Genomic DNA, 23272 nt, shown 5'->3' with positions numbered 1-23272 from the left:
TTTGATTTGAAAAAGATTGTCCATAATGTAAGAGGTTTTTTATTTTATTTTTTTATTTTTTGGTAAAAAAGCACACTTTAATACCCACATGCAGTAGAGTACTGGGTTCGGATATGGTGCTATAAAACAACACCCTTATGATGATTCGTGACTTCCATCTTTAATAGAAGGTCTTCCTCATTAGAGGTTCTAACGTCAGTCATTAATGGCTGGTCTTCGCTGGGAGACATCTTCTACATGTGCCCTATTAGAGGGTCTAGTGTACACCCGCTCTTCCGCTCTCTCAGTATTTCCTGTGGTGGGAGAGGCCACCACCTGCCACTACCCCCCATCTTTTAATTAATTCTACCCCTTACAACCATCCATCTTTGCGGTTGTCCCTCATTCCTTCAGGTAACCTTCCCGCTTGGTTTCCTCATTTTCTGACGTGCTCCGTTGTTCAGCCCCTCCCTTCTCTTGCCTTCTCTCTCTCTCTCTCTCTCTCTCTCTCTCTCCCTCTCCCTCTCTCTCTCTCTCCCTCCCTCTCTCCCTCCCTCTCACTCTGTCTCTACCTTCCTCTATCTGGTATACCGGCAGCCGATCAACCCCCATCTTAGGCTGCTCTGACGTCTGCCCCATGTACTGAGGCGGTCACCTTTAACAGGGTCACCTCTGGTTGGCTCACTGTGGGGGTAGGGGTAGAAGGGGGTAACTATCACAGCCTAAAGGAAATGAATACAAAGAAAACACTGGCCAACTTACAGCCTAAACAAGCCTTATATTACAAGAATCCTTTTCTGTATTGCCTTATTTTTGCTTATTTTTTACTTTTTCTATATTGCTTTATTTTATAGGTTTAATTGGCTGCATCACTGAAATTCTTGCAGAAAAATCTGGGTGCTTCAGGGATTAAGGTGCCCCGTTGCTACGGCTTAGAAAAAAAAAACTGTCCAGCTTCTCGGCTCTCTGCTCGTCTCCTCCCCCGCCTGCAGCCGGCTACTCTCACTGACCGCCAAGACAACGTGCTGTTCGAACAAGCCTAATATTTCACCATAATGTTCTGGAATGCCTATTCCTTCTTTGGACGAGAAATAATACAAATTTTAAGAAGTTAAATTTTCACTTCTTGGCCATCATTCGAATTATAGATCAGTGCTTTTGCAGTACTTGTTATCATCATGAGCCCTGTCATGCTCTTGTATGTGACTGGCTCATAGATAGTCCTTTTGAAAATTAAGAAATTATTAAACAATAAATCCACTTTAAAAATCTGATTTTAACTCTTTAAACCAAGATCCACCTTCCAAGCATGTAATCTGATTGATGTAATTGATGTTATTCATAACTGTACTTGCTGTACAGGTGCTGAGGGCTAGTGGAGTGTACCCACTGTCTGACAATTTCTCAGCCGCCTCTTTATTCACAAAACCTATGGGAAGCCACCGCTCACTGGGAAAAAAATATCACCTGCTCCATAAAAGTCGAACAGAACCTGCCTTTTCTAAAAAAAAAAAAAAAACCCTCTGTGTATATTTTAGATGTGAATATGACCTGAACAAACTTTTGTTTTTCCTTCCTGTGTTAGAAGTGTATAGTATGGTGTTGCTGCTATGGAAAGGCTCCTGTGTGTGGTGTTCTAAGGACAGGGTGAGGCTGTGCTAAGCTTGACCCTGCATTACCTCAGTGCTACTGCTGTTACCATTATGTGTCTTCTTCCCAGCAGAGAACCCCCCCCCCCCCCCCACACACACACACACACACACGCACTCACACACACATACAGGTGCAGGAAGGGAGAGCAGAGACAGCCAAGTATAGACTAAACAGGCAGACACAAAAAAACTCCTGGTTGCCCAGAGAGAGAAGACTGTGTGGTCACTGTGAGAATACGGATGTCAAGACAGAGCTGCATTTTCTCCTTTACTGGAAAAATTGTAAAAATTTCAAACAAACACGCACGCACGCACACACAGACACACACACACACACACACACACACACACACAAATAATAATAATAATAATAATAAAAAAAATAAATAAAACCGAAATCCTGCCAACTATTGGAATTCTGGTACTGTCTGAAAACGTCTAAATTCCTCTTGGTGAAGGGCAAACAGCATCTACCTCAGTGAGATGTATGCCAGCAGTATGCCACAGCCTGAGGGACAGTGAGTAACTCACTAATGCCTGCTGCTGTTGGTCTGGCCGCTCGTATTCTTTTATTAATGCTGTTTTATTTCATGTCAGTTATTTATTTCTATACTCATTGCTTTGTCTCATATTTTGTTATTATTAGTTCCGCCAAGAATCTTTAATATTTTAGGATGCTTTGACAACACTGGGCTTGCGACAGTCATGCCAATAAAGCTACATTAAATGGAATGAGTTAGCGATAAGGGTGGGCTGCTAGATGTTAGATCTGCTTAATGTTAACATGGATGATGCCAGGCAGTGATGAGCTGGGGTGGAGGGTTAAGCCTCCACCCCAGCGCATCACTGCCTGGCATCATCCATGGGCTTAACCCTCCACCCCACGAGCCCTCGGCCTTGGCCGCACGGGCCCCTGGCTCATGGGCCCCAACACGGTGGCGCGCCCACCGAGACCTCCAGCCAGGAGCGCTTTAGGTCTCAGCCTGTCAATGTCACCGCGACGTTGTCAGCATCTGCCCCCCTTTCCCCATCACAAAGGGGCCACAAGCTCTTTCTTCATCTAGGTTTGTTTCTTGTAAAGGCGGGAGTCCTCTGAGCGGAGAACACGTGCGGTTAATTTTTTGTGGGAGCCTGGTAAGCCTCCCGTGTCTTCCGGGACGTCTCTCCACGCATCTGCTTTATGAACAGGAAGACCATAAAAATGGAGAGGGGAAAAATAAATGGAAGGGCTTGGGTTTAATAAATACATTATGATCAGAAGGGACATTAAAGTTTATTCTCCTAAGAAGCACACGTGTCACATCCTATCGAGAGACCAGAGACCTGGAATACAAGTCAGCAGTGGAAAGCACAGCCAAGCGGAATTTTCTCGTTCCCTCCTAATTCTACACTGGTTACTGGTATATTTACCTGAACTGAAGTGATTTAAAATGACTTTGGAAAGGTGATTAATAAAGCCTACAGGGAATGCAAATGTAGATGTGTGGCTTATTCTTAGCTGCAGGGCTGGTTTCCATCATGGAAACCCTGAAGTAGCAATTTAACAAAGTGGCAACTTTCCAATGGATTGAACAGCTGTTGAAATATATCCTACACTAAAGCGATAGATTATCCCGCCATTCGTGACCCCGTGCAGTAACTCAAAATAGACGTGTTCTATTTTGACTTTCCCTCTCTGTCCGAGGTAGCTTTACCAGGAGTGGGGTCTCGATGGAGGTGTTGGCACACATAATACAAATAGCTAAAGATAAGAATTTCCTCCTGCCTGGAGGGTTGTGAGCTACAAGTCATGTTCTCTGACGGCCTTTTATCCAAAGCCCGTACGAGAAATAAGTCCTGGGTTAGAATCTAACAATTCCAATTATAAAGGACACCGCGATAATGTCACCGGAACATCAGTCTCCTCACGGCGGACAATGTGCCCGTCCTCTTATCGGTGATTGTGATAAATTGTGTTTTTCGCTTTGTTTTCGTTGGAGTGATAAGACGGCACGTAGACGCTTAAACTTGGATAGAATTGAACAGAATCCCGGCGTGCAGAGATAGGACGATTTTCTCCCGGTTCCCGACTGACCTGCGGCCCTTGTCTCCACGCTGGTGGGAAGATTAATCAGAGGTGCTTTAGAAAAGGCCTGTGGTGGTCTGCGCTCGCCAAAATGGCCTCCCGTCTCCCCTAACGATGATGGAGACGTAGGCCCGCTGATGGAGTGGAACGGGCCGAGGTGCCGGAGGACTTCGTTCTTATTTTAGTGCGAGTGGGTTTATAGATCATCCACGTGCCATCAGCACGCCCATGTACTTCCTTCGCCACGACGCTCCTATTAGAAGGGATTTGACTAGATGGCATTAAGAATAGGACTTAAAATCTCCGTTTCTGAGAATGTCTGTTCTGTGAAAGGCTTTGTCATTTTATAGCAGCATGTACGCAAGTCAAATCTCTCGTGACGCACCGCACTTAAGGGCTGCGGTGTTTGACTTGGCACAGGGCACTTGCAGTCGTTTTGGCTGACCAGCACTGTCTGCCCTGCCACCAAGGCCCTGACCTCTGTATACATGGGCGAGCTCGCAGGTGTCTTTGCAAATGTAATTCTGAGTAAAGCAAGGCATGGACTGGGCGCTAATTTACGATGCCTAGCACGTGTGAGGATTTTAATAGCATTGTTCTTTCTCCCTCTCCCTTTCTCTCATCATTTTGTGGAACACGTGCGCAAGCATTGTGAATAAGGCACGTTATCAAACCGAAATGTGGCAAAGAAAGGGAAAATTCTCTTACGTCTGTCAAATCTCTTTTTTTGATCTCATAGATCTCTCACCTCCTGTGTGTGTGTGTGTGTGTGTGTGTGTGTGTGTGTGTGTGTGTGTGTGAGTGTGTGTGTATGTTTGTATGTGTGTGTGTGTGTGTGTATGTGTGTGTATGTGTGTGTGTGTGTGTTTGTGTGTGTGTGTGTGTGTGTGTCTGTGTGTGTGTATGTTTGTGTGTGTGTTTGTGTGTGTGTATGTGTGTGTGTGTGTATGTTTGTATGTGTGTGTGTGTGTGTGTATGTGTGTGTATGTGTGTGTGTATGTTTGTGTGTGTGTGTGTGTGTGTGTGTGTGTGTGTGTATGTGCGTATGTGTGTGTGTGTGTATGTTTGTATGTGTGTGTGTGTGTGTGTGTATGTGTGTGTATGTGTGTGTGTGTGTGTTTGTGTGTGTGTGTGTGTGTGTGTATGTGTGTCTGTGTGTGTGTGTCTGCGTGTGTGTTGTTTGGACATCATACACTGATGAGCAGACTCCTGAGGAGTTTTTCCCACTACTTTACATTGCTTTTTGCTATCTCAATGACCAAGCTCTGATTAATGCCTTGTTCACAGCACCGGCTGTGGACACTGAGTGCTCTTCCTCTTCCTCTAGTGATGTTTTTCATCCATTTAAACCAAAGTAGCTGCTGGGACCATGCAATTCCACTCGCGCAAAATCTCGGCTCTCTAATTGGATTAGAGTAAAACGCCTGATACGACTCCCTCGCCCTTAGAGGTGTTGGGTGGACAAGCTTTTCATTTGCTTTTCACGTTTACTGGCCCGCCAAAGACTCGTTGGCTTAACGGTCTGTGCCGGCGTGCTCGTTAAAAGCAGCACAATTCCAACGCCTCTCGTGACCGGATCGCAAATGAATTCCTCCAGCACATTGCCCACTAAGCGGACCTAACGAGTGGCTTCCTTTCCTTTACTGTTGCTTAACCTTTCCCCTGTGCTCTCTCTCCCTCTCTCTCCCCCTCCATCCATCCCACTCTCCATCTCTCTCTCTTCCCCCTCCCTCCTTCCTCCTCTCCGCAGGAGCAGCCAGGGTTTCATGCACATGAAGCTGTCTCGAACCAAAGACAACAAGTACGTCCTGGGCCAGAACAGCTGCGTGTTCGACAGCGTGCCAGAGATCATCCACTTCTATTCCAGCCGCAAGCTTCCAATCAAAGGAGCCGAGCATATGTCCCTGCTGTACCCCGTGGCCATCCGGACACTATAGCCTGCCGCTGTTGCTCAAGTACAGGTTAAAGTGGTGTAGCCATTTCAGAATGCTCTGTAGATGCCCTGGATCGTGTTTTAAGGCCATCATGGATGGATTTATCACCTGTGTCCTCATGTTATAGCAGCCAGTTTTAGGACATCTTCTATAAAGCATTTAATAGATGCCTTGGTTGACAGTGATGGCTCACTTGGCGTTTATTAAGCCCTTATGAATGGCTACTTGTGTGTACAATGCTACTGTAACAGTCAGCAGACAGGGACTGGATGTCTTTATGCTGTCCTATCTCCGGTCTTAAGTGTGCAGCAAGTCCCCTTCCCACCAGATCAGAGGACTATGGCAACAACACTGATCCCTGAATAGAGCAATGTGGTTTTCCAGCTGTTTTTCTGTGCTGAAATGCAGCTGCTCTCTGATCCTAGAACTGTTTCTTCTCCTTTGCTTCTCACATCGCCCGCTCACATGGACCTATAACGGTGACCTTACACCTGCGCCCAACACTTTAGCCTCATTGGCTGTCCTTTCTTCTTCCATCATGCACACTGTAATAAATCATACAAACCATTAGTTGTGGATGAACTAATAGGCCTTTTGGAAACTCCGGGATGACATAAGTGTTTTGTAATGCTGTATATCACTAGTGAAGCCTTTGGAGTACTAGGCTCCATCTAGGCTGCCAACTTTCTTCCATTCATTAGGTATTCAGTCTTCATAAAACTAATAAATCTCTGGTGCCCACAAATGACTGACACCCAAGAACACATCTGCCACAAATCTATTGGACCTACTGAGAAGATATTATTGTGTACAACAGTGTAATGAGAATTGAGGTGGCAATAATGGAGGATATCATGAAAGGTATTTTTACTGAAAAGGTGATTGTTTATCTTATTCAGGCATAATTAGCAGGTGTTTAGAAAGTGTTGCTTAATCCTTAGAACAAGGACACATCACCTTTCTAGCTTAGAATGAAAATTCTCCTCTATTATAATTGAGAATGTGGAAACTTTGTAAACCATGCAAGTGAGTTTTGAGCAGTCCAAGGACCTTCTCCACCAATTAGAAGCACTTGGACTAAGCTGAAAATGTAAATAATGTCATACATATTTGACCCAAGATGTCTTATAGAAAAGTGAACAGAAGAGTGAATTGCCTTGTGGCTCAACCACCATGTGAAAAAAGGACCTTTTAGTAGCTTGATAAAACTGAGCCACTTTGCATTCAATCCCCCATCTTAGAACGCTCTTGACAAGGGAGAATGAAATATGTCTGTATTGTCTACCTCAGAAAATAAATTGAATTCACCCATCAGCCGATCAATAAGGTACAATAAGATTGCAGATATTGATCCTGCTCCCCCTTCCTCTCATCAATTTCCACAAAATTGTATCTTCGGTTTAGGAATAGTTCTTCTTGCCTAAACTCAATCAAAAGTGGTTGTGTGCTCTCTAGAGATTGTTTTATGATGCTATTTGTATGTAAAGTCACCCCGTGCTAGTATGTGATGCCTGTGACATGCGTTCGGTTCATGTCTTTACGTAAATGCATGGTGAAAAGCAAATCAGTCCAGTATGTCAAACTGATTTTCCAAAAAGTTCTGCTTTCAGTGAATGTTCTGTGACTGTAATTTATCAAGGAGTAATGATGCTTATTATAACGTGTGTTTTACTCCCAGACATAGTGACTGACACCCATTTTATGTTCTCTCTGTTCTTTGCGCCATGCGTGTGTGCATGTATGTGTGTGTGTGAGTAAGAAGGGAACTAGAAACTATGGTGCTTGGGTGTGTGTGTGTGTGTGTGTGTGTGTGTGTGTGTGTGTGTGCTTCAAATGCTGCTTCATCTTACAGTGTGTGTGCTTACTAATGGCCCAGTGTACTGACCTGGAGACCAAGTGTGTGGCGGCACACCACACAAAGGCTTCGGGGTGAGGTGTTCAGGTCGAGAGCAGACTCCTGCCTGCTAGCCTGGTCCCCCTTCCCACTGCCTGTGAGGTCTCGTGCATGAGTGTTAGAGACGATGTTCAGCTTGATAGTGGTACAGATATATAGTCAGATTATGCAACGGCTTTGCCTGTGTTTCTGCCTTTGTTTCTTGATCGTTAACCTCTTGGTAGCTGAGACTGGAGACAAGGCTTTCTCATCATCTTTATTGTTAGTAAAGTTAAGCCTTCTGCGCCTTAAAATGTCAAGGAGCTGAGATGAAAGGCACTAGCTGAAATTTCAAGCCCATGTTGTGAACCATGTGATTTTCATACATATAGCTCCTTAATTGTGGCATTGTCAGAGAACGTATGTAAGGCTTATATCTTTGCATTGTGACACTTGAACATTTGTCAGCGAACCGTCTTGCTTGACTGGCTGCTTATGGCGATCTCTTACTGAACGGCAGCCAGCCCTCCTGATCCTGCTGCAGCGGTATGGGCTGACCTGTCTGCCTCGAGGAAAGGGGGCCAGCATCAAATAGGTCCATGTGTGTGTTTCCTGGAAGTGCATTTGTGCTGTTGCCAACAGAGAGGCAGGGGGAGGCGGGGCAGAAAGGCAAGTCAGATGAAGTTGTTTGCTTGTCAGTGAGCAATGATGAACACAGACTTTAATAAAGCAACTGTGTGTCTTTGCTACCAGTCTGAAGTACTGTTGTGTTGATACGGAGCGGAGAGAGTTGACGTTTTTATGTGAACCAGAGGCAGGATGCCTGGCCAGTAGTGTGTGCCGTTGTTGAGACAGGTACTGAACGCATATTAACAGGAGGATATATTTACACAAACATTTCTCATCTGATGTGAAGTTGCTGCTGTACATGTTTTATTTTTTGTTTGTTTGTTTGTTTTTTGTCATTTTTTTTAGGAATGAAACAGGCATGTTCAGGTATCTGATGGAGCAGAGGTTTGTAAAGGAATTATGGGTAGACAGATGGCGGAAGGCAGGGGAGAGGTGGGGGTTGTATTTGGTCCGAGGCTGGATTTGAAGCTGTGGCATAGTGCAGGGAAGGGGCAAAGGTCAATCTGATCCAAACGCAATATAAGGAATAGTGATAATCAGTCAGGTGAGGAGAAGGAGGCGGGGAAAAGACAATGAAAGAGAAGAGGTGTGGTGGAGGAGGAGAAGAGAGGAGGAGAGGTTTGTGGAGCAGAGGGCACAGGGAATGAGGAGAGGATGAGAGAAGCATGCAAAGCTCAGGAGGAATTCGCTTAAAGCTCCTGCTGTCTGCTCAATGTCTTTTGGCATCTGCTGTGGTATCTCTTTCTGTGTCTACAAGTGTTCTTCAGGTGTGTGTGTTTGTGTGTGTGTGTGTGTGTGTGTGTGTGTGTGTGTGTTGCACTGAAGCTTCACTCTATTCTGGTTTTAGTTTGCTTTTCTATTCACGCACGTGTGTGTGCGCGCTTGCGCTTGCGCGTTCGTGTGCGTGCGTGTGTGTGCGGCGCCTGGCTGTGGGCAGGCGTGTGCATATCTGCGCACATGCACTTAACACTGTTGCCCCACCTTCATCGCTGTACGTTTGAGCTTAGTCAGTTGTGTGTCAGTGTAAGTTTCCTCCTGTGTAAGCACTACTAGAATAAATCTGTACAGTGTCTCTTGGCCAGGTGTATATACTGAATGTATTGGATGGGGATTTGGAGGAGCTGAGGTTCAAAGAAATAAAGCAGAGTTTATGAGTCTAACTGAACTGAGTTTTGTCTTATGTGCTCTTTTTCTCAGTGTTATTCTTCCAAACAAAGACCAGTCACATCTGAATGGAACGAGAGGTCGCAGTTCTGTTTACTCTGTGCCCATCAGAATTTGATTCGCACGTCAGTTCCGTACGTCAACCAAGCCCATCAAGGTCGTCCACGTGCCTTTCTTCTTCTCAAATCTCATTGTACGTTGGATAGTAATATAAGTGACTTGAACATTTCGCTACGTTTGAGCAGCAGGCTATGAAGGCAGCATAAAGATTATGAGAGGGGATGAAAAGCTCCCACAGCCCTTTGTGACCTTCCATTACAGTGAGAGGAAAAGGACCCTTTCTGAATGCAGGTTTTGAATAATTTACCTCAATTAATTTATACAAGCTACACAGAGAACACGTAGCCTGTGACAGTATGAACAGGTAGGTCTGCTCAAACAAGACTGATGGGTATACTGGTTACTTTGGCATTTAGAAGATGCACTCTGAATGTCTAGAACATGTACTCTTAACCTCTCTTGTTCAGTCACTGACACTGAACAGTGTGCGTGCATGTGTGTATGTTTATGAGTGCGTGTATATGTGTGTGTGCACGCTTGTCTGTGCATGTGTGTGTGTGCGTATGCGCGTGCGTGCACATGTGTGTGTGTGCGTATGTGTGTGCATTCGTGCGTGTGCGCGCGCGTGTGTGTGTGTGTGTGTGTGTGTGTGTGTGTGTGTGCTCAGCTGCCTGGACTCAGGGGTAATAGCTCTAGAGTGACATTTCATTAGTTTGTGCTGTGCTAGATGCTTCTCTACTTTAATTCAGTCACCACTGTGTTTGAGACACTCCAGTCTGGCAGAGTGCTCCACCTTGCTGTGTGCATCCACTGTCAGGAGAGGCTGCCATCTCCGTAAGGTTTATTCTCCGACCGGATGAACAAGACCTCATCTGTTGTTTAAATCTTTGGTCATGTTTGCTCATTGACAATGTTCAGTTCATGAAGAATCTCAATGTATGTATGTTCTATAAGTGTTATTCATTCTTTGTTACTAAAGAACAAGGAAAATGGGTTTCAATAGGCCACAAGAAAGCATATGTTCCGTATTTCAGTGGTTAATTATTGTGTAAGTGACCTTGTCTTAAGTATATTTATCATGTGCAGTCTTTCCTGGGGTATAACTGTAAATTCATTGTTCAGTGCTGCCATCATGTCATCTGTGGAATTACTACATTTCTGCTTGTTTACAATAGCGGGTGTTATCTTTTACAGCCTCGTCTAGTCAATAATAAACAGGCAACTACACTGGATTTGCGGTGGTCTCCTCCCACTGCTGGAGGCCATACGAGCGTCCGCACCACGGTCATATTGGCAGCACAGAAGACATCAGTCATGCTGGTTTAGCCACGAAACACCTAAGCTCTTCAAAGTCTTCTTTGAGGACCAATAAAAAAAATCCCCCAAAAAGCCAGGCATGAAAAAGAAATATATCCACCTGAGGATGAAACAGTCTCTCTCTCTTTCTCTCTCTCTCTCTTTCTCTCTCTCTCTCTTTCTCTCTCTCTCCTTCTTTCTACCTCTCTCTCCCTTCCTCTATCTCCTCCCCTATTCTCTGCAACCTGGTCACGTCCAGTTGAAAGCAATTTCAGGGAGTCAACCTGACGCTAATAGCACACACACTGCCTTATGGCGGTAGACTAAAACCAGAGCACTTTCTCCTACCGATTCTGTCCGTGTCAAGGCACAGATGGACGATAGAGCCCCCTCATTACCGTGCAGTCCCTGAAGCTGCCTGATTACTGAAGATTCTTCATTCTTTAAAAGGTCAAGTAAAGCAAAGAGATCTAAACCAGTCAGCCATCTGTACTGGAGCGTTTTAGCACAATTGCCTTGAATTATTATTTTTTGGCTCTGTAAACTGGCCCAGGTACAGTACAGGGAAGTCACAGATTGATTCTGCCCTGTAGAATGCCTGTTCTGTGAACAGTGAAGGACAAAGAGCTAACAAATGGACCCTCTCTCAGTACCCATGTACACACTACAAGATTATGCATAGTAGTAAATGACTCCCCTCTCCTGCTTGAATACAGTTCATAACTACGAGACACAGTAAGATCAAGTGGACTTAAGTGTCAACTGGATAACAGCCAGGAATAAAAAGTGGGGGGAGGCTTCCTTTCCGCTGGAAGATGCATTCTGTAATTTCCTCTTTCTCGCCTCTCTGCCCAGCGCACAGCTGGCACGGTGTGGTCATCTCTCCGCTGGGACGCGAGGAGGGCACGCGTGCCTTCCATCTGACCCCTCTGACTCTAGAACCCTTGGAATGTGTGGTGTTTGCAGAAGTTGCGTCTTCCTGCTCTCTCCTGGTTCATTTTTGTATTCGCCAAAGAGTAGCCAGTGTAGCCCTGGCAATGCCCTTGGTGACCATGGCAGAGTGTTAAGGATGGGCAGGTGAGAGGATGGCTCTGTGCATGTCCTCTGAACATCACTCTGCAGTGGAGAAGCAACCACTGCAGCAGCAGTAATATCAGCCAAAGCACATGAGAGTTCATTAATATGATGTATACAGTTGAAGGTTTGTGTACCTGAAAACAACAAAAAAAAAAACCTTGTAATGAAGGTCAGAATCAGTGGTCTGTCTACTCTGTGATTAGCTTACTATATTACACATTGTATTTTTGGAGGGAAAAAAACAAACTTTTGTTGCTGTTTTCGTTACTGCATATAAATAATATCTTGGGGCATTCGTCCTTTACCAATTGTCACATTAACTTAATGTGGTTATATTCAACCCTTATAGCCATTTAGTCTCACGTAATTTTGCTTGATTGCTCTGGGTGGCAGACAAGCCAACCTAAACCCCCACCTTAGGAGGTAGTGCTACTGGAAACAGGAAATTGCTTGCAGGTGTGTGAATGTGTATAAATCGGAGGCAGGCAGCTGTGTTTGGGCACTGGGCCGGGACAAAAGTGGGGATCTGATTAAGCATGCTCATTTAGCCCACTGCCAATGCCACAAAGCTGAGTGGGGCAATTAGGGTGCTCTGAGAGGCTTTCTCTCCTTCAGCTGCCCTCTGTAAAAAAAAATGTAAAAAAGAATGAAAGAAAAAACAAACAAAAAAAAAAACAAAACACAAAAGGCAAAATGGCCTTCAAATAGTCCCTTATTTGCTGGTCGTAAAATGCGTGGAAGACAAATAGTTAACACAATTGACAATTACCTGTTTGTACTAGCTTCCTTCAGTTTAAAAAAATAAAAAATAAAAAAGTTGCATTACCTTCACTTTTAAGGCTGTATTTTAGGTGGTGCGTTCAAATGCAGTTATATATCTGGCTCTAGGAATACAATGTACATGAACACGGCGTTTCCACTTGAACTGCATGTCTGATTTACTTTTACAGCAGCAGTTAAAACTGTGCAGAGAAAGCCTCAAACCAAATAAAATCGTATTTTGTTTGTCAGCAGACCTCCACCCCAGATACCCATTGTGTCCCTTAAATGGCAACATACTGCCATCTGGTGTTAATGTTCGGGAATTACAATTAGAAGTGTTTTACTACTAACAAGCAATTCGCACATGAATATATATTTCTGATTATTTGTTTATTAAGTTTACAAAGCTGAAAAAGAAAAAAAAGAAATCATGGAAATATTCAAAGTTCTTGGTTTGCAAGTTAACAGTTCATTGAAGCTGAGGACTTCACATTCCTCAGAGCCCTCCTCCTCCAGCAAAGATCAGCTCCAGGGCTGCCTGTAAGTCTCCATCCGTAGCTTGGAGAGCACGTACGGCCAGCTCTTCATTCCGGATGCCCATGTCTCTCAGCTGCTGCATCTGTGTTTGCCAGCGTCCCTATAGGACAGGAGGAGAGACTACAGTCAAATCTGATGAACTGAAGAGAACTGTCAGGTCAGATAACTCAAGTCACTGCAGATAACCACCGTTCAGTGAATGGTGTATAATTGTGTGTAAAAGGCCACAAGGGGCCCATCTCCCATCATAGTGTAAAGACCCTCTTAAATGAGAAGGAGAGCGTTCAGTGTAATACTCGCACCACCAGATGGATTAAATATAATCTTTGTGTTATGATGCTTTTGGAGAAACCAAACCCGGCTCAGTGTCCCTGTTCTGAAGGAATTAAAGAAAGGGGCCAGCACAGGGGCCAGCACTGGCTCAACAGGGGGAGTTTTAGCACGACATGGCTGTATGTGCGTCACCTGGAGTGAGGCCACCCCCGAGGCCTGCAGCGCCTGTTGTAGTGCCTGGCTCAACAGATTGGAAGTGACAGGGGTCCCTGCCGCCACTGATGAGCCACCAGAGGAGACATCCTGCACAGACAGAGAAAAGAGAAGACGACGCATGTGCAGAGGTTGCATATGAACTGCTGCGTTGACTTAAATAATTGCTACATATCGAGTTAGAGAACCCAGGAAAGATAAAAATTCCATGTCTGTTTATATCCGTGTTTAATGTCATGGTAATATGATTAAAATGTGCAGAGAGGTGCTTGTGCCCGTATGTGTATGTGTGTGTGTGTGTGTGTGTGTGTGTGCGCGCGCGCGCTACAGGACTCACTTGGCTACCCAGAATGGGTGTGACTGCGCCGCTCTCTGGCGTGCTGGCCAGTGCCAGGGCTGTGGCTAGCTCACTCTGGGTGATGGGCCGAGGGCCCGCTGCCCCGCTGTTTCCCAGGCTCATGGGCCTGGAGCCTGCTGGAAGCCGCTGGCGTCTGGATGCCCCTGCGCGACCTCCCTAGGTCAACAGAGGAAGGGGCATGGAATTAGACCAATTTAAACAACTAAGGAGCTTGGATAGGCAAACAACTGCAAAATAGTTACAAAGTACCAAAAATACAAGTTATAAAATAGATACAAAATGTTAAAAATAACTTTTTGCTCTCTCTCTTTTGATGTGTACGCCTACTCATCCATAATGTTGTCCATGGAGGCAGCAAAGCGAAGCTCTAAACAACATATCTGCTAAATGCTGTAGATGTAAATAAATACCTGGACAATGACAATTTTGGTTTATTGTGTCAGTTCTGTGCCTAGCACTGTGAAGTTAAATAGCAGGCAATCATCTATAATTAGAGTGTAGGTCCATGCATATCAGGAAGCAGCTGATTCAAATGGCAATTGGTGCTTTTTATACAGTTTTCCCATTTTAGGGCACCAGACATAATTAGTTGATTAGCTGCTCATTTTCAGAGCCAGCTATGTCATCGCATTACTACCTCATGCAGAACACAGGTAACAAAGAGAAAGGTTGGCATTTAGGGGATGACGGCATGATCTAAATCCTCATCTGTGACATGAAGGCCAGTGGAACACACCCACGTGGTGACACACGAAGCCAAAGCTGCTAGTGGAACACGCCCCTCTGACAACATGGGAAGGCACATCTGCCAATGGAACACTCCTAACTGTCAACTGCAGCAGCAGGAGGAGGAGATCCCAAGGGTACCAACGCATCTTAGCCACTCAAATCCACCCAAATACTTTAAAACACACCAGCTAGCATTTCACTGCACAGGACAATCTAAAACATTATGCTACAGCAATGATGGAGTTCAAGGCCAAAAGATGGGATGTTCTCTATTGGCCAGTCAATGAGCAGATCTTTCACTTACTGAAGGGCAAGGCAACATTGTAAAAATCCAACATACAGAAACTGAAAAAGGTCCATTTCTATTTCTAAGTTCATTCCTATTTATAAATATCTAAATAAATAGAAAAAAAGGTTTGTTAGTCTTGTATTCTGTATTATTTTTGTAACAATATAAATGCATATTTACTTAAGCTCTTTCCTTACCTTTTCCTCAAGTCTAACTCACTTTCACATTTCCTCACTGATACTGTCTAGACACTTAGAGACAAGTATAGATCACAAATGACTGAGGCTGGGTGAGACCTATTACATTAGCCTTTTTTAATACTATAATGCTCACCACATATGTAATACATTTCACAACACTGCAGATGTAGAAATGATCATTGAGCATATTTATTATTAACTGCTAAGTTGTTTATTTATCTTGTATATAAATGTTATGGTGATTGTGCAGCACAGCAGAATCTGTAGTGTATTTTTACAAAATTTGTACTGTATTTGTACAGAATTTAAACTAAATACATAACATACTGATTTCAGTGCAGTCAAAGAATTCAGCTGATAACTGAAAAAGCACCCAAAAAACAACCTGACTTACAGACTGGAAATCTTCTTCTTCATCAGACATGCCTTCAAACAGAAATCCTCCTGAAAAGACAACAAGAAAACACTAAAAATCTTAGTCAGAGTGAAACAAAAAGTAATGAGCACTCTTTAACAAAGCAAGTGCCATGAATGTACCACCATGACAGAGGCTGTCATGCGTCTAGCACTTAGCCGTCTCCCCACCTGGCATTTCACTGTAAGAACTAGCAGAAGCATTGCGAGAAGAGTTTGCACTTGATTGGCCAGGCATGCTGCTCGTTACAGAGTGCAGGATCAGAATGATGGCATTGACTAATGCCGGATGAGAACGGATCAACCTGTAAGCCAATAAGAGATAGATGTGGGAGACGAGAATTTCACCAAAGCCTTTGGTGTTTATCATTAAAGATGCTTTTAAAGCAATTTATTTTTCAGATAAACTGTCCCGATAGATCTCTCCAAATTCACATTTGCTGAGAAAAAGTCTTTGTGATAGTTGCTGATTACAGAGCCAAGAACAAAGATTTTAAAAACAGTCAATTACGTTTCATGTGCACGTACCACGCAGAATGCTATACTAAGCCCTACGTGGCATGTCCTCGGAGGGAGGGCCTGTGGGGAAATGTTTGGATTGAAGGGAGGGAGTGGACTTCTTTAAGTCTGCCAAATCTTTAAACTCTGTGTAAGCTTTAAACATTGCTTATATCAGTAAGAATTTTGATTATTGTAATTAACTGAAAGACTTACACATCAAGCAGATTTGGATCTGTAAACTGCACAAACAGATCTTTATCTTGAAGTACACCTACAAAAACAAATAAAGAAAAAGAAATGCATTTGTACTTCAACTGAAAACGTTCCAGCAGACCCAGTACATTATGTTCCACTTACCTAATGCTATAGGGTCAGATCTGAGTCCTGGTGAGGCAACAATGATCTGATCCAGAGACTCTTTATTGCCCAGCATCTTAAACACCTGGAATACAAAGGCAAACCAAATTCCAATCAAAATCGAAGAAGCTTTGTGCTGACTCATGACATCTACTAGTTCATGGTATTATAGCACTGGCACTCTGTCAGCAGTAGACAACTCTTAAGAACAGATGTAGGGTGTATAAAGGATCATCACAAGCTACATGCAGACTACTATTTGTATACAGGTTACAGCCTTTGCGCTGTTTCTCTGACCAAACACACTACTTACTGCGTCTCTGTAGGCAGCATTGGAGTGCATAGCGGCCTGCAGCAGCCGGAACTCCCTTGCGGCGGCACTTCTGTTAACTGGTTCTGGGCGGGGAAGGCATGGCATTTATTTGTGACTTAATTTGTGAACCACTACCAGAGTTTGCGATATCCGCGTTCCTCCTGTCCTTGAGCGAGCGGCAAAACGTGACAAAGGGCTAATGCAATGGCTCAGCGGACAAATGGCTGGCCACTCACCTGGCTTGACCTCGGGTTCTGGCCACGCTTTCTTTAAGATATGCAGCGTGGATCCGGACTTTATCCCGTAGGAATCTAGCGTCAAGTCATCTTTTAACTTACACCCACAATGCACCAGCTCTAGAAAACAGACACAAGCATTCGGATTGACAACGTTACTTTTTCCATAACATTTAGCTATAACACTGATCCTTGTAAACTGCAGAGTAGAGAGGAGAAGGAAGACAAACCTATTAGCTCTGGGTCTGGCAGGGAGTCAGGTAACTGCGCGGAGACTAGTTGCTTTAGAGTCGCCACCCGATAACCACCAGGTTCAACATCCCCCGGGACTGTCTCCGGGAAGTGAAACACTGCCTTTGGTCTGTCGTGAAGTTTCAGTGACAGATGCCAAACTGAATTTGCCATATCCTTTACAAAAGGTAAAAGTTGTAAAGACGATTATTAGCTTGTCTGTTTAGCTAACGTTAGCAAACTTAATGTTAAAAAGGTTAGCTAGCTAGCTAGCTGGGTGACCAGCTAACAGCAATCGTTTACGTCAAATTAATCGCAATTTTCCATTTTTATTACTAGTATCCCTCACATTATACTGATGCTTTTCTTATGAACAAACCATGCTCACCTAAACCGGATTAGTCACATGAACAAAGTTGCTACCTAGCTGGCTAACAAGCTATTAGCTCTTGTCAACAATGACGGTTTCTTCTTTAGCTAAAGTTTAGTTAGCAGCTCAACAATATGTGCATTACTGACACCTACTGTGCTGGAGTATAAGCAGCAGCTACTGTGCATAGTACATAGAAATTCTGTAGATTTTCTTCAGAATAAAATTTCCATCATCTGATTGTACAGATTACCCTGAGCTATACAAAATATTCTAGGTTTTCTCAAAGGCCAGCCAGCATTATTTCTTTCATCATTCATTCTTTTTAGCCTTTTTTTTGCCAGCATCAGTAAGGAATTAAATGTAGACCTTCCCTTAATCGTTTTATCCTTAGGTTTACATATGTCAGACATGCAATGGGCCTATTTACACTAGGCAGCACACTAGCTCATTCCCAGTGTGCGGGAAAAGTCCATTCCCTCCAGTCCAAATCTCATTAAACAACCCCATCGCTTCTTCAGGCAGGTGTGTAAGCATCTAATCACATTTCAAATCTTTCCTTGGGGCCATGTTTCCCCAATCCATTATAGCTAACATAAGTTCAAACTAACCATTTTTGACATTCCCATTCCTTCTAAATATTCACTTCTTCCTTCCAAATACTTAATGAACTGTGGATTGTTGTGAAAACCCTACCCAAACACACTGTCATTTCTTACATGTGATTTAGACAGTTCCCCTTCCGCTTTCACCATGGGAACCTATTGGGTTCTATATGAATTCCTTAACATTGCATCCATACCAGTCTCTCTTCCTACTGAATTTCAAAAAGTCTGCCTTGCCTGTCTCTTCCCTTTTTTTTTTTTTTTTAAATACTAACCCCCCCCCCCCCTTAAATCACTGAGTTCTCACAATTTAAGTGTTTTCCCAACACCCAGTAAACCTTCTCCCTCTTCCTGATCTCAGTACTACATTCTGCATAGATGCTACATAGATGTGCTCTATGGTACATATATTTGTTCCTTACAGTTACTGGACATGAGGGGAGTAACCTGTCTTGCTGATCTATAAAAAGCCAATACCATAGTAGTCCACTGTTCCACTAGGTCCCTGCTAAGAAATGCTACCAGAGATCTCCCCCTGTGATCCTTCAAACTTCTCCCACTCTCCGTTCCTCATACATGCATGTTCGTCATTGCAGGTTCCCGGAATACCAGTGGAATCACCAACAAAATGCAGGTGTGGCAAAGAGCTACAATTTCAAACCACAAATATAAAATGTAAAACTTAAGGAGCATCATTATTGCTTCTGCCTATCCATCGCTTCATGAAAACTGATGGCCCAGGGGAGCTCCTCTTAACTTTTGGGAGAAATAGTAATCTCTAGCCCTGCACCGCATTCCTCATGTCACAAGTTGCTCTCTATAGATCCAACTACCAGGAAAAGGTTTCTGCACATAGTGAAGTGTTCCTTTTGTTAGTATCTCTGATTGTGTCATTGCTCCACCACATATAACAAGCATTAAAGATAAGAGAAACAACTTCATCAGAGTAGCCTTCTATAGGGCTGCTTAAAGTATAACACTGACTGAGCATTGCTATGGGTTAAAGAACTTGATAACCATAATTTCTCTCCTAGACAGTGATAATTCTCTCATTAGACATTCACTCTCAGGCCCTAAGGAATTTTACTCCAATGTTTTCTTTGATTCAGATTGTATATCCTCCTCCCAGTCCTCTTACGTTGTTCTCTCTCATAACCATGTAAGCCTCATCTTTTATACACACAACATCTGGGGAAGTGTTCATTTCTTCAGAATGTTTCTTCCATTTTCCTTTCACTGCTCCCGGCATCCCACTGAGCAACGAGGATAGCCATCACACAATTAAAAATGGCTATTTTGTGAAATCCCAGGGTGCATTTGTTGGCTCCTAATTCCCCTGTCATTACTGCCCTCACCACTTTTATTGGCCATGTCGTGTATCCCGTTCTTCTGCAATAGTCCCAGGAGATCCCCTGCAGCATCCACTACACTTTTCAGACTGTCTTCCCCTTGACTCATGCCATTCCAGTCCCCACCACACAAATGGATGTGTTCTATCACAGTGTTCTTGGAAACCTTTTCCAAGGGATACGCCATTCCATGAGCTGCTTCCACATTTGAGTTAGAAATTAGTAGCTCTCATTCCCTGAATTTCCCAAGCTCGTGGTTGGACAGGACCGGCCACATAAGCAGCACTGTGCCTCCCACCACAATTACAACAGTTTTACAGGATGGATGGTTCAGGGCACTCTCCATATTTCTGGCCCTCTACCCGGCCTCTGTCTCCTCTGGATATCACTCTCTTTGTCTTTCCCCTACACTGAGCATCAGCTTGCCCCTTGAGTTGACATTTATAGCATCCTAATGGGGGTAGCACATATTCTTAGACTGCAAAGCTAATATATCCCAGAGGGACTTTGGATGGCAAGTCAGTATCTGCAAACTGCCACTGACAAACCACTGCATTTCTCCCTCTCCTTCCATACCGCAATCAGTTCTTCTCCTTGTTTTCGTTTGTCTCATCCATCGGAGCACACAGTAGAAGCCGCTCAGGACAACCCCTCTCTTTTGGCTCTCTTCCCCGCTGTCTCTGATACTGTTTTTTCCCATCTGGCATTTTTGTCCTCAGGGTTTTTGCTTGTTGCTTCTGAACACTGCAGACCTCACTCTCTCAGTTTCTTTATCACCTTCTTCACGCTCGCTGCATGTAGATGCCTGTTTATGAAAGTGACCATATCCATAAGTTTCTATGATCTCCCACCCGGGCATTTTGGCCATCCTACCTCAGACCCAGAACTTGGCTAGCCTTTTTGTTTGTTTGTTTTGAATAATTTTCACTCCAGCTTAGCTGTCTGCCATATTCTAACTTAATTTACAGAACTTTTTGTTGCCCAACCATAAAACTTATAAAAATATGAGTGTATGTTCTAACCATTGAAAAATTATTGCATGTCTGAGGGCACAATATGAAGAAAGGCATGCTCAGAGCTGAGAATTTCTAATACTCTATCATTTGCTTGGAATTTTCATGTTCTAGATTTAAGTGACCAATGACATTTAAATCTTTATGCTGGTTTGGTGATTGCCTGGCAAATGCTCTACAAATCGGATTCAGCAGCAGCCTGAATTGGTGTGTAGGTAGCTCATCAGGATTGACCTTTTTCTTTGCTCAGTAATACGTATCAAAAGACCTGATTGTAGGGTTGCACTTTAAGGAGAATGCTGGAATATATCTACCTTCAGCTTTTAGGCTTGAATCCATTATTGTTATTTCAAAGTTTCTGTCAAAATAACAGGGTATCAAAAGAGTAGATGAGTGATGAAATGTTCCATAGTAAAACACTCAGTATATTAAGAAGTAAGTAAAAGAGAGAGAGTGAGAGAGAGTGTGTGTGTGTGTGTGTGTGTGTGTGTGTGTGTGTGTGTGTGTGTGTGTGTGTGTGTGTGTGTGTGTGTGAGAGAGAGAGAGAGAGAGAGAGAGAGAGAGAGAGAGAGAGAGAGAGAGAGAGTGAGTAAAAATCAAGGCATATCAAGTTAGTCATCAAGTCAGTTATATTAAAAACATAGGATAGATAATTTGTTAATTATATTTATTTTAATTCCGAGCTTTCCCTTTTGTAATTAATCGAATTGATTTCTTTAGTTTAGTCGTCATCGAGTTGGTTTGTGTCTTCCACAGTCTATTGATAAAACTATAATTTGTCTTGACCGGAGGAAACGGTGGAGAAGGGGGTCGGGCTTTGGAGCGCTTTCATTGAATGACATCACGTTGGACAAAGCGACCGAAAGATCTAGGAGTGGTTTCATTTCTCGACAGGATTCTCTTTTGAATTAGTAGCTAATGACAAAAGCAATTCACTTTAAGTTCTGAAACAATTACCGTTTTCATCTTTTTACGGAGTAAGACGTAGCCTTGGCTGAAAAGGAGTAAGCAAAGTAGGCTAATGTTGATCAAATCATTACTGCTGGATGGTCGCTAGTTTCAGTCTAAATTGCGTTCTACTGGTATGGTAAGTTGATCATAAAATATATTTGAATGTTCTTAGTTGTATTAGTTTACCTTCTGAAACACTATATTGAAAGTTCCGGCATGAATCAGCGAGGGATTTTGGGGGTAGGCTAAGTGGAACAAACAGTTGTCCATAACAGCTGTAACTGGAGAAAAATGCGTCCAACGTAATGAAAAAGATGAGTGAGAAAAACAAATTCGCATTTACAGCACTGCAGATGGCAAGTAAGCTACTTAAACTTAGACTGTTAAAAACCTGTGTACATTTTTAGTCAGACTTTAACTGCCGGAGGCCCAACCACCGTTTCTACGATTCTGGTGAAATTTGGGAGCCCCACTGCTTAGACTCATAAAAGTTTGAGCTACAGTTTCAAAGTCAGTTTAACTGCCCAAACACCACCAAATGAACAAAAACCATACTAGAATAACGAAAAGATCAGGACGATATGCAGCGAATTCATGTCGCCAAACCTAATCTAACGTTCAGTAGGATGTTCGCGAAGCATATTTGCCATTATTAGAATGGAGTTTTGGAATATTTCAGGCTCAGTCATTAAATCCAGTTCCACCCTGCAAAAGCATTAAGCCCAAGCTTACCCATTCATTTGGATGGCTATCGTTAGGTTAATATCGCCAACTTCTCCGTTGGTGACGTTTCACTGGAACAGACGCAAACAGGATGGTTACCATGTGCAAGGGAAGAAGCAGTCAACAAGACATGCTGGCCAATTCGCTAGAATAAAATACAACAAAATATAAACAAACAAAACACGTTTATTTCAAATACCCAGATCTTCGCAGACCGCAACTTGGCATAGTCCAGAGACCACATTTAGAATACTCATCATTTCTGAATCACATGGCTCGGAGGTGTTTTCCCAGTTCTAATTTAAAACGGCTTCAAAATTGCACAAACCACTAAAGGCGTAAACCTTGCAGTGGAAGAGAGGATCTTGGACAAAACATGCTGCTTGCGTTATACAGCACTTTACTGGAAATGTTTTATAGGCAAGACAAAGGCCAGGCAATTTCTTAAGACTACATCAATGCACCTTCCACTCACTCTCTTACTGGCTGGGAGACATTTTAATTCTCTCAGGATATATATATATTTTCCATATATATGTGCGTGTGTGTGTGTGTGTGTGTGTGTGTGTGTGTGTGTGTGTGTGTGTGTGTGTTTAACTTTTTTTTCCCTTCATCCCAAGAGGAGCTTAATACAGATACCTCACAGTTGTACTGAAGAGGACTGAAACTCCTAATTCTAAACATTTTCATCACAAGAGGACCTTAATACGGATTGTACTTTCAGTACCTAACACAGTTGTACTGAAGAGCCCTCAAACTGCTAATTCTAAACATTGAGAAGTTTTGCCCACTTTTCTGTGGGTGGCTTGTCTGACCACTTCCCTGACCACTGGGTGTCTCGCAGCGGTTGAATCTGAACTGGGATGACGACTACAATTTTTTAGAGCACACTTTAGAGGTTAGGTGTGCTGAGGCGGGGAAAGGGGGGAGATGTTTGGAGCCCACGACGGCTGACGGCGGCGCTGTAGCATGTACGCTGTGCTAAGGTTATGGCCTTGGGAGGCGTTTTTATTCTGATCAAAAGCCGAGTCTTGTTAATTTCTTCCGAGCTGTGTGCCTGATTCATTGTGTATAGTGCTGACATATGGGAAACTTGAACTTGCCCCTCGAAACACGTC

At 43.5% G+C, this 23272-nt stretch overlaps 3 protein-coding genes across 8 annotated transcripts in view; 2 read left to right on the top strand and 1 right to left on the bottom strand.

Annotated features, from left to right (window-relative positions):
- zgc:158464 (uncharacterized protein LOC791139 homolog) overlaps nt 1-9298 on the top strand; it is an 85132-nt gene extending 75834 nt beyond the window's left edge. For 4 of the 5 annotated variants that reach the window (XM_027008006.2, XM_027008003.2, XM_027008004.2 and 1 more), the window contains one exon: nt 5447-9298. In XM_027008006.2, the coding sequence (XP_026863807.2) occupies nt 5447-5633 (187 nt within the window). In that variant the 3' untranslated portion in view covers nt 5634-9298. Of the gene's footprint in view, nt 1-833; nt 1216-5446 lie in introns of those variants that run through there. The other variant, XM_027008005.2, reaches the window with a different exon arrangement.
- Nucleotides 9299-12863: 3565 nt separating this feature from the next.
- On the bottom strand, nt 12864-17633 carry ubl7b (ubiquitin-like 7b (bone marrow stromal cell-derived)). The gene is made up of 11 exons (XM_027007976.2): nt 17532-17633; nt 17143-17320; nt 16913-17032; nt 16677-16759; nt 16364-16448; nt 16220-16277; nt 15677-15810; nt 15486-15535; nt 13853-14029; nt 13495-13605; nt 12864-13129 (listed from the first exon to the last, which is right to left on the bottom strand). Exons 2-11 carry the CDS (start codon nt 17315-17317, stop codon nt 12989-12991), a joined length of 1134 nt encoding a protein of 377 aa, XP_026863777.1. The 5' UTR covers nt 17318-17320; nt 17532-17633; the 3' UTR covers nt 12864-12988.
- Nucleotides 17634-21235: 3602 nt separating this feature from the next.
- The window catches only part of cd276 (CD276 molecule), a 60136-nt gene continuing 58099 nt past the window's right edge, over nt 21236-23272 (top strand). The window contains exon 1 of one of the 2 annotated variants that reach the window (XM_035525230.1): nt 21236-21567. The gene's annotated coding sequence lies outside the window, so the exon portion shown is untranslated. The remainder of the gene's footprint in view (nt 21568-23272) is intronic. The other variant, XM_035525229.1, reaches the window with a different exon arrangement.

The sequence above is a fragment of the Electrophorus electricus genome, chromosome 4, assembly GCF_013358815.1.
Source record: "Electrophorus electricus isolate fEleEle1 chromosome 4, fEleEle1.pri, whole genome shotgun sequence".
Lineage (NCBI taxonomy): Eukaryota > Metazoa > Chordata > Actinopteri > Gymnotiformes > Gymnotidae > Electrophorus > Electrophorus electricus.
The sequence above is the reverse complement of the archived record's forward strand: the minus strand, read 5'-3'. Positions and strand labels throughout refer to the sequence as shown.